Source organism: Manis pentadactyla, chromosome 3 (genome assembly GCF_030020395.1).
Source record: "Manis pentadactyla isolate mManPen7 chromosome 3, mManPen7.hap1, whole genome shotgun sequence".
Lineage (NCBI taxonomy): Eukaryota > Metazoa > Chordata > Mammalia > Pholidota > Manidae > Manis > Manis pentadactyla.
In genome coordinates this window covers 11,611,742-11,626,437 of record NC_080021.1, presented here as the reverse complement: position 1 = coordinate 11,626,437, position 14,696 = coordinate 11,611,742, and the positions used below count along the sequence as shown (strand labels likewise).

At 44.3% G+C, this 14,696-nt stretch overlaps 1 protein-coding gene across 6 annotated transcripts in view; it reads right to left on the bottom strand.

The window, feature by feature from the left end:
- Nucleotides 1-14,696, bottom strand: part of ASAP1 (ArfGAP with SH3 domain, ankyrin repeat and PH domain 1) — a 367,393-nt gene that overhangs the window by 286,880 nt on the left and 65,817 nt on the right. For 5 of the 6 annotated variants that reach the window (XM_036890485.2, XM_036890480.2, XM_057497737.1 and 2 more), the window contains exon 3: nucleotides 1,867-1,993. The exons of the other annotated variant lie outside the window; for it this stretch is intronic. In XM_036890485.2, the coding sequence (XP_036746380.2) occupies nucleotides 1,867-1,993 (127 nt within the window). The remainder of the gene's footprint in view (nucleotides 1-1,866; nucleotides 1,994-14,696) is intronic. 6 annotated transcript variants of the gene reach the window in all.

Here is a 14,696-nt window from a genome sequence, read left to right as displayed (position 1 = left end):
TGCTGCTACAAAATATGGACACATACTCCTAACAAAGAGCATCACCAACTACTTACCCTTATCACACCCCACACAAACTGAATACAGTAACATTATCTCAATGTGCAGAAAGGAAAAGTTAAAATAACTGACAGCTCTATTAGCAGGCATTGAAGAACTTAATCTAGAAGGAAAATAACCACTCAGTTTAGTCTATGTCACATCCTTTAGTTGCATATACAATTAGTACAGAAAAAGGATGCAAAATGCTCCTATATCAAAGTGTTCCAATTTATCACAATTATGTGAAGGACAGACCCATCATGGTATTGAATGCCTGGCAATTCTGTTTAATCCCAGTCACTAAACCCAGAAATTAAGCATCAGGCTAGTACAACAGTTTACAGGAAAAAAAAAAAAAAGATCCATTTACCTCTGGCTTTCAAGCAAACCTAACTAGTTAGGTGGTATTTCTCCAACTGAATTTCAAAATTCAGTTCAATAACCCAACATTAACTTCAGAGAGAACTCTAAAAGCGTCCTTAACTGACATTAAATGCTCAGACTAATTTGCCAAACCAGGTAGGCAAGATGGGACCCAGCACTAACAGAAATCTCTCTCCTCCTAAAATTTAGTACTCCTGTGCTTCAAAATACCAGTCTGTGTGTAAACTGGTCTGAAGGGTGATTATCAAAGCCCATGTCAAGAGCAGTCTGCCCACAGAAACATCAGCTTCTCAGTGTTACAGAGGGCTGGACTGGCCATGGTGACCTTGCATCGAAAAGAGCCCCCCAAACCTCAAACGAACCGCACCAAAATTCACCCAGAGCAACTGAGCTGCCTTCCCAACTTCCCCCAGTGCTGTCTATTTCAGTTGCAATAGGTTTGGCTGGTTAGGAGGGGAGTGGTGCTTATTAGGACTTAAGGATGGTGCAGAGGTCCAGGACAAATGTCCTGTTTTTATTGAAGTTCAGTGACTTCCTCAGCTCTTGGGCTTGAGGGTTCCTCCTTACCTTACCCACCCTGCCCTACTGCTAATTTAATTTACTTAAAATTTTAAAGGAAATAGCTATGCCCTTGGCCCTGACCCGGTTACCCACAAGGTTTCCCTGGAGGGTCTAGATAAAAAGAGCTGTTCTTTCTGCAGTCTCAGGCCTCCCTCCCGTCTCTGCATCTGCCTGATCCTCCAGGCAGCATCAGCCTCAGATCTGCGTTCACAGCTCCTGCGTGCCCTGCGGGAAGGTCCTGCTGGCGCAGCAGCCTCCAGCATAACCAAACCTCCAGCGAAGGAAGCCGGGTGGGGACCTGCCAGCACAGATCTCTTTTCACCCAGGGCTTTAGGCACTGGAGACTCCACTGGGGTGGATACAGTCTCAGCCTCGGCTCCCTCATTCCTTTGGGATTTTTCCACCGGCCCTTGCCTATACAGCTAAGCCCGCCCTCGACCGTGGAGAGCGCTTTCACTGACCATCTCTCCCAGTCCCTTGCTTGGTGACCTTGGCCACGTTGCTTCGCTACCCTGGGTGGCCTGACACCACGTACTTCGCGGGTTATTGGAGGGTCACGGTGATGTGGGAAGCGCCAGGCTGACTGCATGATACCCAGTAAGGGCGCAAGATAAGGTCTTCCCTCTTCTTATGGGGGTGTCCAGAGCTCGCTCGGCTCCCCACCTTCAGCCTAAGGAGGTCGGCGCCCGGGGCAAACGGGGCAGGAGGCTCCCCCAGGGGGTGTGGCTGCCCTAGACCGCAACATCCCCTTTCCCCGGCTCAGACATCAAGGCAATTCAACTGCGAAGACAGCGGCTGCGGGCGGAGGCAGCGCGAGGTCCTGGCGCGCGGGCCGATGTCCCCAGCGGGGCGCGCGCGGGGAACGCCGGCCCAACCTACCTCCTCCAGGAGCGTGACGGTGTTCCTGCAGTTGTGCAGCCGGGTGGTGAAGCTGGACGTGGTGGGCGAGTTGTAGTCCTCGGTGGTCTCGGCGATGAACTCGGAGACGGAGATCTGGTCCGGCATCCTGCCGGGGGGGCGAGACACAAGCGGGGGCGGGGGGGTGAGTCACGGCGCAGGCTCCCGGGGCCGCGGGCCGCCCGGCGGCTCATGAACGCCCCGCGCAGCAAGCCACCCAGCGCCCCGCCGGGCAAGCTCCTGTCCCCGGCGGCGGCGGCGGCGGCGGCGGCGCTCGGCGCGGGGCCCTTCAAACTCCGAGCCGCGCACGAGGCAGGGGGCTCCAGAGGACCCGCCTCCCTCTGCTCATGCCGGCGGCGGCGGCGGCGGGGAGGGGCGCGGCGGCGCTGCGCGGGAACTCGGCCGGCCGGCGCTGCCTCTTCAGACGCTCTGACAGGCGGCAGCGAGGACACCGACTGACTGAGCGCACACTCCCGCGGGCGGGCTGCGCTCGGGCTACAGTCACGGGGACAAACAAGGAAGTGCTCTGCGCACGCGCCGCCGCACGCGCCCCGCCCCCACCGCCCGCGCCCCGCCTCCCAGGACACGTTCCGACGCGCGCGGCCGGGGAGCGGGCGGGGTAACCACGCGACCCGCGCGGCTTCCGAAACCGAGTCGTGGGGCCGCCCCCGGAGCCGGTGCTTCGGCTAGCTCGTTACGCGAGCGTATTGCAAGAAAGGGACCAAAAAAAGTTGTACGCATTCTTTTTTTAGTCCCATGTGGGTGCACGAAGCTAGGCCAAGAGCGCCGCCTCTGCTGCGAGGGCCGCGGGCCGAGTGCGGGGGGCGCCCGGTCGCTGGGGCGGCTCTGGGGCCCGGCGCGCAGCTGCTCGCTCGCCTGGCTGCCGTCCTCGTCCCTTTGCAAGGCGCTTACAGCCGCTGTAAGGAAGCTGCTGGTATTGTGCAGAGTGCTTAGGTCGCTAAAAGGCTAAAACAAATGAAATTGTTTTTACTTTTCTACAGTTTTCTAATAATTTCATTTGCACAATTTTTTTTTTAAACCTGGAGGTAGACGAGGGTTAGGGAGTGTAGAAGGCAGTTCTCGAGGTGTAAATGGTAAATCTGTGCAACGCAGATGCCAAATTTCAATGGAAAAAGTAACAACAGATTGCTCATTCCTCGGTCCCGGCAGATGGCTATTTTTTTTTTAACCAGCCCAATTTACTTAGTCCAAAAAATCCATTTAATTTCCATTGATTGCAGATGAAATGGGTTAAAAAAAAAAAAAGGAATAGGCCCTTAGGAAGCTCAGCACGATTAGCTAATGGGAGCCAATAGGAGCTGCCTTGTACAATCACCTGGAAAACGCGCCCCCTTAGGGCGGGATGCCCTGTGGCCTGACCCGGATTGAGTTCCTCCCACTTTGTATGGGTGTGTCTGTTCTCTGGTCCTTACCCCCAACCACAACGGAGTTTATCAGAGCAGGGACATTGGCACAGAGAAGTAGCCAACTGTTGTCAAAAGAAAATGCATCACCTTGCTTGCTGTCAACAAATACACTAAGGACCTATTGTGTGTCCTGGAGATTCAGTAATGGCAATGCCCCTGCCCTCACGAGCTTACTTGCTACTAGGGAAACAGACAACCAACTGTGTAACAGGGGAGTACATATAAAGTAATAAAGTGACTGAGGTGCAATGACAAAGAATGTTCAAAGAAGGCCTCTCTGTCAAGGTGACATCCTGGACAGAAAAGAATGAGAGGCTAAGTCCCATAGATATCCCATCAGCTATGGGATCTAGGCCTTTAGTTCACATGAAGAGGCAAGACAAGGATCCCAGCCAACCCCATGAGGCAGTTAGATCATAATGGATGAGAAGGTGCTTTGTGCACAGGTAAGCTATGATGAGAGTTCAGAGTGCTCTGAGCACCTGTGTTGTCTGTCCTGAACCTGCACTGTGCCTCCAACGAAGTGCTCAGTATCAGGTAGGCAAGTGATTCAGCTCACTAAAGGAAAACGGTCATAGAGCAGCATACACGAATAAAGACTTTCCTGTTAAAGTGAAGTGTGGAGAAAACTTTGAGAAGCAGTCTAAAAATAAAAATAAAAAAAACAAGCAGGCACCTGCTTTGCCCTCATTAGCACTTCAAAGATTTGGTTTGGTACACACCGAAATTGAAGTTCAGGGGAGATAGCCACATGGCAATAGCAGGCAGCTGAATGAAAAACTGTACCCACAGGTCACTTGCTCATGTGCAGTGACTGACAGAACGTGAGCTGTTGGAGTAGGTGCCACCCACAAGAAAATCTTGCCTTTTCCCCACATACTAACCAGGACATCCTGCATCTGGAATGTTCTGTGACTTGGAGCAAATATGGCCCCTACTAGCTTGGGCTAATTAAGCTCTCTGAACCTCAGAAACCCCACGCTACTCCATGGACAGGTTGAGAGTGGAACACCCAGCACTTAAGACTTCCAACCACATCAAGAAGGCCATTCTGTAGGCTGGAAACCTATTCAGCTTGTGATTTGGCATTTCTTCTATTCTTCTTTGTATTCCCGCTGTCATCTAATGTCTGAACCCTCTGCTGGGCTGATGGCTCCTTCCATCTTATATGTGTGGCATACCGTAAATACTTGATAAATATGAGCTTTTATTAAAAGCCTAGAGTCAGTGAATAATTGCCTTGATCCCAGGAGCCCTGGATTCCAGAGCTTTCCCAATAACTGATGCTGTCACCTGGAGCCTTAAAGCCATCACTTGTAAAATAAAAGGGTGGGTGTGTCAAAATGACCATGCAGTTCCTTCCCAGCTGGAGCTGAGTAGGTAACTTCAGCCCTACAGATGCAAGGAGTAAATATTATTACAACGAGCTAAGCTAATCACAATGGTAAATAGTCGGGGATTTCTTTCTTGACTGGATTCACCAGAAAACCCAAACTACTGCCGTCAATGGTTGTTTCAGTTTCATTTGAAGATTATGTTATGTTTCTGCTCCTCCTCCCCATCTCCTCCAGCCAAGAAAGGAGTATGAACAATGAGACATTGTGCCCTGGTAAGTATATACCTCCTCAGACTGGTCTGCAATTAGAGTTTCAAAGGTTCACACCTTCACCCACCATTTCTGGGGTTCATGGGCCATAATCCTCTTTAAATTTGAAACCATACCCCAGTAATCCATCTGCACCTCTCATTTTCTCAAATATCCTGAAAAACCATTCCTGGATATCAAAAAGCAAACCGAGTTTGATGTAGGCAAAACTTAAAATCTGGATTTCTTCGTGTATATTCAGAAATATACATCATTCTTTCCAGAGCCAGGAAACGTGTATGCATGTGCCTGCGCGCGCACACACACACACACACACACACACACACACACACACTCACACATGCACAACTTGTGCATGCCCACCTTTATACAGGGCAGGCATCATCTTTGCTGTCATTATCATAATCCCCATCAAAGGCTGTTCAGCATCTCTGTGCTCCTCATGCCAACTTCTTAGTCTGAACACTGCTAACAGGTAAGACAGTGGTCCTTAATGGGTACTTTGCATTTCCTTGAAAAGAGGCAGCAAGCACAGTAGGGCCTATTCTTATGGACAGCAATGGCATGACTGACCCCACTGTCACCAAAGAATTGGCTGAGTTTTATTTTCAGTTACAGGCTTCACTCACTCATCTGCCTAAAAATCACGAGGGTGCATTTGCAAGATGGCTGACAATATACCAGGTGTGGGGAGCTTGGGGTGCCCTGTGGGTGCAGGAAACCAAGAGGAGCTATTGGTGCTCTGATCAACAGTGCTAGCCAGCATCCCAGCCTGACGTGATGGAATGGCAGCTCCAAAGGCCTTTATGGACAGGGACAATGGGGTAGCAAAGGAAGAGAATATGCTTTGTGTGATGTGGACCTAGGTTTGAATCTCTACTCTGGTGCTTATTAGCCTTGTTTACTCATCTGCAAAACTAGTGTAATAATAAAAGTATGCTACAGATTGTTACATGAAATAAAACAAGAAGATGTGGATAAAGAAGTTGACACATAGTGAATAATCAACCAATTATTATTTCCCTTTGAACTCCCTTTTTATGTGAAGTATGACTATAAATATATCTCTTTTCATTCCAGGACTCAGATACATCTCTAAATTAGTCACCTGGAGGAGGAAAAAAGAAGGACAAGGGAGGCTGCACAGCAATTCTACATCGGGGATCTTGGATTTAGGAATAATTTTCAGAGATTTCACTTATTTCTTTAAGTATCCTGTGTGAAATCTGATCCATTAGTGATGGTTTTGGATTTTGAAGCAAATAAACGGTATTTAGAGTCAAGTACGATGACTACTAATTGGGATCAAAAGTGAATGGAAGCCATAAAATAAAAGCCTTCTTTTCACGGAACACAGCTCCTATAAAGAAGGTTATTTTGAGCAAGGAAACTTCCAGATAGAACAGGGTATTTATTTTGCGGGAGCATGAGTAACAGGCTGATTCTCACTTGAGAAATACTTGCCACAGAGCAGCTGTTAGATTTTGTTAAAGCCTTAGTTTTCACATCTGCATAATGGGGGCAATTACAGTAACTATCTGTTAGTGCTCTGGGGTGAGCTAATAAAGCACATAAACTGGTTAGCAGGGTATGACACAGCATAAGCAGACAGTACTTCTCATATATTATGGGAATATTGAAAACCTTACCTGGAGATGTAAATTCTGATATTCCATGTAAAGAAAAAAATTTCACTGAGACCTGATATGTACCAGACACTTTGCTGAGTATAGAATTAGGGGCACACACATCCTTTATTTCCCCCACCCTTGGGTCCTTTATTTATTTATTTTTATTTTGGTATCATTAAACTACAATTACATGAGCAACATTATGGTTATTAGACCCCCCCCATCATCAAGTCCCCACCACATACCCCATTACAGTCACTCTCCATCAGTGTAGTAAGATGCTGTAGAGTCACTACTTGTCTTATCTGTGTTGTACAGCCCTCCCCATGCCTCCGCCTACATTATGTTTGCTAATCGTGATGCCCCTTTTTCCCCCTTATCCCTCCCTTCCCACCCACCTATCCTCCCCAGTCCCTTTCCCTTTGGTAACTGTTAGTCCATTCTTGGGTTCTGTGAGTCTGCTGTTGTTTTGTTCCTTTAGTTTTTCTTTGTTCTTATACTCCACAGATGAGTGAAATCATTTGATACTTGTCTTTCTCTGCCTGGCTTATTTCACTGAGCATAATACCCTCTAGCTCCATCCATGTTGTTGCAAATGGTAGATTTGTTTTATTCTTATGGCTGAATAATATTCGATTGTGTATATGTACCACATCTTCTTTATCCATTCATCTACTGATGGACACTTAGGTTGCTTCCATTTCTTGGCTATTGTAAACAGTGTTGCAATGAACATAGGGGTGCATATGGCTTTTCCAAACTGGGCTGCTGCATTCTTAGAGTAAATTCCTAGTAGTGGAATTCCTGGGTCAAATGGTATTTCTATTTTGAGTTTTTTGAGGAACCTCCATATTGCTTTCCACAAAAGTTGAACTAATTTACATTCCCACCAGCAGTGTAGGAGGGTTCCCCTTTCTCCACATCCTCGCCAACATTTGTTGTTTGTCTTTTGGATGGTAGCCATCCTTCCTGGTGTGACATGATATCTCATTGTAGTTTTAATTTGCACTTTTCTGATGATTAGTGATGTGGAGCATCTTTTCATGCACCTGTTGGCCATCTGAATTTCTTCTTTGGAGAAGAGTCTGTTCAGAGCCTCTGCCTATTTTTTAATTGGCTTATATGCTTTTTGTTTGTTGATGTGTGTGTAAGCTCTTTATATATGTTGCATGTAAACCCTTTATCGGATATGTCATTTATGAATATATTCTCCCATACCGTAGGAGGGCTTTTTGTTCTACTGATGGTGTCCTTTGCTGCACAGAAGCTTTTCAGCTGATATAGTGTCACTTGTTCATTTTTGCTTTTGTTTCCCTTGCCCAGGGAGATATGTTCATGAAGAAGTTGCTCATGTTTATGTCCAAGAAATTTTTGCTTATGTTTTCTTATAAGAGTTTTATGGTTTCATATCTGTACATTCAAGTCTTTGATCCATTTCTAATTTACTTTTGTGTATGGGGTTAGACAGTGATCCAGTTTCATTCTCTTACATGTAGCTGTCCAGTTTGGCCAACACCAGCTGCTGAAGAGGCTGTCAATTCCGCATTGTATATCCATGGCTCCTTTATTGTATATTAATTGACCATATATGTTTGGGTTAATATCTGGACTCTCTATTCTGTTTCACTGGTCTGTGGGTCTGTTCTTGTGCCAGGACCAAATTGTCTTGATTACTGTGGCTTGATAGTAGAGCATGAAGTTGGGAAGCAAGATCCCCCTTACTTTATTCTTCCTTCTCAGGATTGCTTTGGCTATTTGGGGTCTTTGGTGGTTCCATATGAATTTTAGAACTATTTGTTCCAGTTCATTGAAGAATGTTGTTGGTATTTTGATAGGGACTACACTGAATCTGTAGATTGCTTTAGGCAGGATGGCCATTTTGACAATATTAATTCTTCCTAGCCAAAAGCATGGGATGAGTTTCCATTTGTTAGTGTCCTCTTTAATTTCTCTTAAGAGTGTCTTGTAGTTTTCAGGGTATAGGTATTTCACTTCCTTGGTTAGGTTTATTCCTAGGTATTTTATTCTTTTTGATGCAATTGTGAATGGAATTGTTTTCCTGATTTCTCATTCTGCTAGTTCATCATTAGTGTATAGGAAAGCAACAGATTTCTGTGCATTAATTTTGTATCCTGCAACTTTGCTGAATTCCGATATTAGTTCTAGTAGTTTTGGAGTGGAGTCTTTAGGGTTTTTTATGTACAATATCATGTCATTTGCAAATAGTGACAGTTTGACTTCTTTACCAATCTGGATTCCTTGTATTTCTTTGTTTTGTCTAATTGCCATGGCTAGGACCTCCAGTAGTATGTTGAATAACAGTGGGGAGAGTGGGCATCCCTGTCTTGTTCCCAATCTTAGGTGAAAAGCTTTCAGCTTCTTGCTGTTAAGTGTGATGTTGGTTGTGGGTCTGTCATATATGACCTTTATTATGTTGAGGTACTTGCCCTCTATACCCATTTTGTTGAGAGTTTTTATCATGAACAGATGTTGAATTTTGTCGAGCGCCTTTTCAGCATCAATGGAGATGATCATGTGATTTTTGTCCTTTTTGTTGATGTGGTGGATGATGTTGATGGATTTTCGAATGTTGTACCATCTTTGCATCCCTGAGATGAATCCCAGTTGATCATGGTGTATGATCCTCTTGATGTATTTTTGAATTCAGTTTGCATAAATTTGTTGAGTATTTTTGCATCTATGTTCATCAGGGATATTGGTCTGTAATTTTCTTTTTTGGTGCGGTCTCTGCCAATTTAGAGTGATGCTACCTTCATAGAATGAGTTTGGAAGTATTCCCTCCTCTTCCATTTTTTTGAAACCTTTAAGGAGAATGGGTATTATGTCTTCTCTATATGTCTGATAAAATTCAGTGGTGAATCCATCTGGCCTGGGGATTTTGCTCTTGAGTAGTTTTTTGATTACTGATTCAATTTCGTTGCTGGTAATTGGTCTGTTTACATTTTGTTTCTTCCTTGGTCAGTCTTGGAAGGTTGTATTTTTCTAGGATATTGTCTATTTTCACAGTATTCTCTAATAATTCTTTGTATTTCTATTTTCTGATTATTTATGTGTGTAGATTCTTTTATTCTCTTAATAGGTCTGGCTAGGGGTTTATCTATTTTGTTTATTTTCTCAAAGAACCAGCTCTTGGTTTCATTGATTTTTTTGTATTTGTTCTATTCTTCTCAATTTTATTCATTTCTTCTCTGATCTTTATTATGTTCCTCCTTCTGCTTACTTTGGGCCTCATTTGTTCTTCTTTTTCCTGTTTCAATAATTGTGACTTTAGACTATTCATTTGGGATTGTTCTTCCTTCTTTAAATAGGCCTGGATTGCTATATACTTTCCTTTTAGAACTGCCTTCACTGCATCCCACAGAAGTTGGGGCTTTGTGCTGCTGTTGTCATTCTTCTCCATATATTGCTTGGTCTCTGTTTTAATTTGGTCACTGATGCATTGATTATTTAGGAGCATGTTGTTAAGCCTCCATGTGTTTGTGAGCCTTTTTGTTTTCTTTGTACAATTTATTCCTAGATTTATACTTTTGTGATTTGAGAAGTTGGTTGGTAATATTTCAATCTGTTTTAATATACTGAGGCTCTCTTTCTGGCCTAGTATGTGGTCTACTCTGGAAAATATTCCATGTGAACTTGAGAAGAATGTGTATCCTGCTGCTTTTTTGGTGTAGAGTTCTGTAGATGTCTGTTAGGTCCATGTGTTCTAGTGTGTTGTTAGTGCCTCTGTGTCCTTACTTTTTTTCTGTCTGGTTGATCTGTCCTTTGGAGTGAGTGGTGTGTTGAAGTCGCCTAAAATGAATGCATTGCATTCTATTTGCTCCTTTAATTCTGTTAGTATTTGTTTCACATATGTAGGTGCTCCTGTGTTTGGTGCATATATATTTATAATGGTTATATCCTCTTGTTGGACTGCCCCCATTATTATTATGTAATGTACTTCTTTATCTCTTGTTACTTTCTTTGTTTTTAAGTCTGTTTTGTCTGATACAAGTACTGCAACACCTGCTTTTTTCTTCCTATTGTTTGCATGAAATATCTTTTTCCATCCCTTCACTTTTAGTCTGTGTATATCTTTGGGTTTGAGGTGAGTGTCTTGTAAGCAGCATATAGATGGGTCTTGCTTTTTTATCCATTCTATTACTCTGTCTTTTGATTGGTGCATTCAGCCCATTTACATTTAGGGTGATTATCGATAGATATGTACTTACTGCCATTGCAGGCTTTAGATTCATGGTTACCAAAGGTTCAATGGTAGCTTCTTTACTATCTAACCATCTAACTTAACTCTCTTATTAAGCTATTATAAATACTGTGTGATGATTCTTTATTTCTCTCCCTTCTTATTCTTCCTCCTCCATTCTTTATGTTAGGTCTTTTATTCTGTACTCTTTTGTGTTTCCTTTGACTGCTTTTGTGGATAGTTGATTTTATTTTTTGCCTTTAGTTAGTATTTGGTTGGTGTGCTTTCTTTGGTGTGATTTTATTTTCTCTGGTGACATCTATTTTGCCTTAGGAGTGCTTCCATATAGAACATTCCCTTTAAAATATCCTGTAGAAGTGGTTTGTGGGAGGAAAATTCCCTCAACTTTTGCTTGTCTGGAAATTGTTTAATCCCTCATTCAAATGTAAATTATAATCGTGCTGGGTACAGTATTGTTGGTTTAATGCCCTTCTGTTTCATTGCATTAAATATATCATGCCGTTCCCTTGTGGCGTGTAAGGTTTCTGTTGAGAAGGCTGATGATAGCCTGATGGGTTTTCCTTTGTAGGTGATCTTTTCTCTCTCTCTCAGTGCATTTAATAGTCTGTCCTTGTCTTTGATCTTTGCCTTTTTAATTATTATATGTCTTGGTGTTGTCCTCCTTGGGTCCCTTGTGTTGGGAGATCTGTGGTCTTCTGTTCTGAGAGAGTATTTCCTTCCCCACCTTGGGGAAGTTTTTAGCAATTATTTCTTCAAAGACACTTTCTATCCCTTTTTCTCTCTTCTTCTTCTTTTGGTACCCTTATAATGCAAATATTGTTCCGTTTGGATTGGTCACACAATTCTCTTAATATTCTTTCATTCCTAGAGATCCTTTAATCTCTCTCTGCCTTAGCTTCTCTGTATTCCTGTTATCTGATTTCTATTCCATTAAGAGTCTCTTGCATCTCATCCAGTCTGCTCTTAAGACCTTTTATCAATTGTTTCATTTCTGTTATCTCCCTCTGGACTTCATCCCTTAGCTCTTGCATATTTCTCTGCAGGTCCATCAGCATGGTTATGACTTTTATTTTGAATTATTTTTCAGAAAGATTGGTTTGATCTAGCTCACCAGGCCCTCTCTCTGGGGTTGTCTAAGTGATTTTTGACTGGATCAGATTCTTCTGCGTTTTCATGGTGATAGAAGTGGATGCAAGCAGGTGGCGCCTGTGTCAGCTGGGAGAACAAGTCCCTTCCTGCTTTTTGGTTGCCTTGCCCTTCTCCATCCACTGCCTGTGCCATCTACCCGCACACCAGGAGCAATCTCTGGGATAATCTCCTTAGCTGCCATGGGCGGGGCAGCCCTCGGGATAGGCTAGCACACTGCAGGGGGTTGCTGCCGTGCTGGGTGTGTTCTCCTGTGAAAACGGCACCCCTTCGTGCCTTCCAGAACTCGCTCCGGCTTCCACTGCCTGTACCATCTACCTGCACACTGGGAGCAGTCTCTGGGGTAATCTCCTGAGCTGCCATGAGCGGGGCCATCCTCGGGATAGCCTAGCACACTGCTGCGAGTGGCAGCTGCACTGGGTGTGTTCTCCTGCAAGAATGGTGCCCCTTTGTGCCTTCTGAACCTGCTCTGGCTTCCTCCCTCTGTCCCGGTTAGCTGTGTACTGGGAGGAGACTCTGTGTGGTTGCTGTGGGCGGGGCTGTTTTCTGGCTGCTCCGCAGCTGTGGTGGGACAGCCAGTTTGCTTGCAGCGCTGCCCCGGGGGAATGAATGGCAGGCTGCTTATCACCAGGAGGGGCTTCAGGGCTGCATTCCCCTCCAGAGAGTTAGTGAACCTGAAGTTCCTCAAGATTCCCAGCCTGTTGGGCTGAGTGTGCTGGGACGATTTTGTCCAGCTTTTGAGCCCTTGTCCCTTTAAGACTTTTAAAAAGTGCCCACATTTTTTTGTCCCAGGGGAGCCGGTGTGAGGACCCGCTTGCAGTCACCATCTCAGATTTTACTTTTCTGTTTCTCTACTATCCAGTATACCATGCAATGTGTGTCTGTGATCCTGATGCAGATTACTAGGGCTGGTTATTTAGCAGTCCTGTGTTTCCACTCCCTCCCCACTCTGATTCTTTTCCTCCTGCCGGTGAGCCTGAGTGTGGGGAGTGCTTGGGTCCTGCTGGGTCATAGCTTTGTACCTTACCCTTTTTGTGAGATGCTGAGTTCTCGCAGCTGTAAATGTAGCCTGGCTGTTGTACTGTATCTTCTGGTCTCTCTCTTAGGAATAGTTGTATTTGTTGTATTTTTAAAAATATATATGGTTTGGGGAGGATATTTCCACTGCCCTACTCACACCGCCATCTGATGTCCCCTCCACACATCCTTTTTTAAACTTCATGACAACGTGACAAGGCAAATGGCAAATGTAATTGCCCCCAATTTACTGGAGAGAAACCTGGACCACTGAGGTACAGGACACTACTTTCTAAGGCCCAATTCTGGGCCAGGCACTGCATTTCACTCATTGTTATATACCCTGTATCTGAATTCATTCACATAACAGTCCTGAATTGTGGGTATTCCTATAATGGGAACTTGGGCACAGGGAAATCACTGCAAGTTAATGTCCTTGGGCCTGGTAGATGAAATCCAGTGCTTTTTCCAATGCCTACAAAATCTGTCTCTGCACTATACCCGGGGTAGTGCTCTTCTGTTACATATTTTTCCCAATCCACGCAATCAAAGAAAGTATCCTTATTTCACAAGATAACTTATGAATTTATTTTCTATCATCTTAATGAAATACTAGAAGGAGGACAGTGCTGCTGGGGGCTGGAGGAGGGAGGGGTGCATTTGATTCCGTGCACTTAACACTGGGCTCATGTTGCCATATTCTACCTAAGCTAAAGGCTGCTTTCTTCATGTGCCTTGTATGTGTGCTGCTCAACTGCACTCAAGCAATTTCATGAATACTAATAATAACAAAAGCCTGTTCTATCCCCAAGTGTACTTAATTTAAATATTCCAAGTTCAACCACAAGAGTGTTCTTAGTAAGTAAGGAGAACACTGGAGACAAAAAATACTCTGTTCTACCTTTTCAGAAGACTCATACTTGTGTAATATCAACTGAATGAACTCACAAATATATTTCTCTTCTATCCTGTAAAATATAAATAATAATAATATCAACTAATAATTGTGATTATATGTCCTGCACTCAGAATAGTAGCCGCAGCAACCATATAAAGCAGGTACTGGTATTATCCCCATTTTATGCATGGGAGAAACCTGAAGCTTAGAGGTCACCGTGGCAAGTGGTGGGGCAAGGCTGACCACTCTGATTTCATAGCCCACATGATTAGCCACTGGGCATTGTGGGCTCATCCAAGACCATGGATCTACAGTTCCAAGATAACTTTCTGTTAGAGCGTTTATGTTACCTTTCTTCTTCCTGGGGAATTCATTTCATGTCCAACTCAAATGCAAGCTTGTCTAGTCTGTAGAGCATACTTAAAGGATACTTACTGAATAGATGGAGGGAAAAATGAATTAATGAATGACTGCACATTGACAAGGGAGAGGTGTGAGAGGAATTGGAAGAGGAGAACTGGAAAGAGAAATACTACCCAGTTTGTAAGAGTGGCTTCCATCATCTTCCATCCTTGAAAGAATCTCAAAGATACTGTGGTTTCCAACCCTTTCTTTTTTTGGATGAGAAACTGATTCTTGAGTGGTTGAATGATTTGCCCAGCATTTCCTGGCAGATTTGTGGGGAACCAAGGCCAGATTCTAGGTATCCTGGTTCCCAGGGATTTTCTTGCTCCTCTATCTCCCCCAGTTACATTTCAAGGAAGGGATTAAAGATCTTATCCTCAGAAAAATATCTGAAACTGCCATTTAAGAACACATTATGTTGGTTGATACTGTGCTTGTGCCACAGTATCAAAGAATGCCT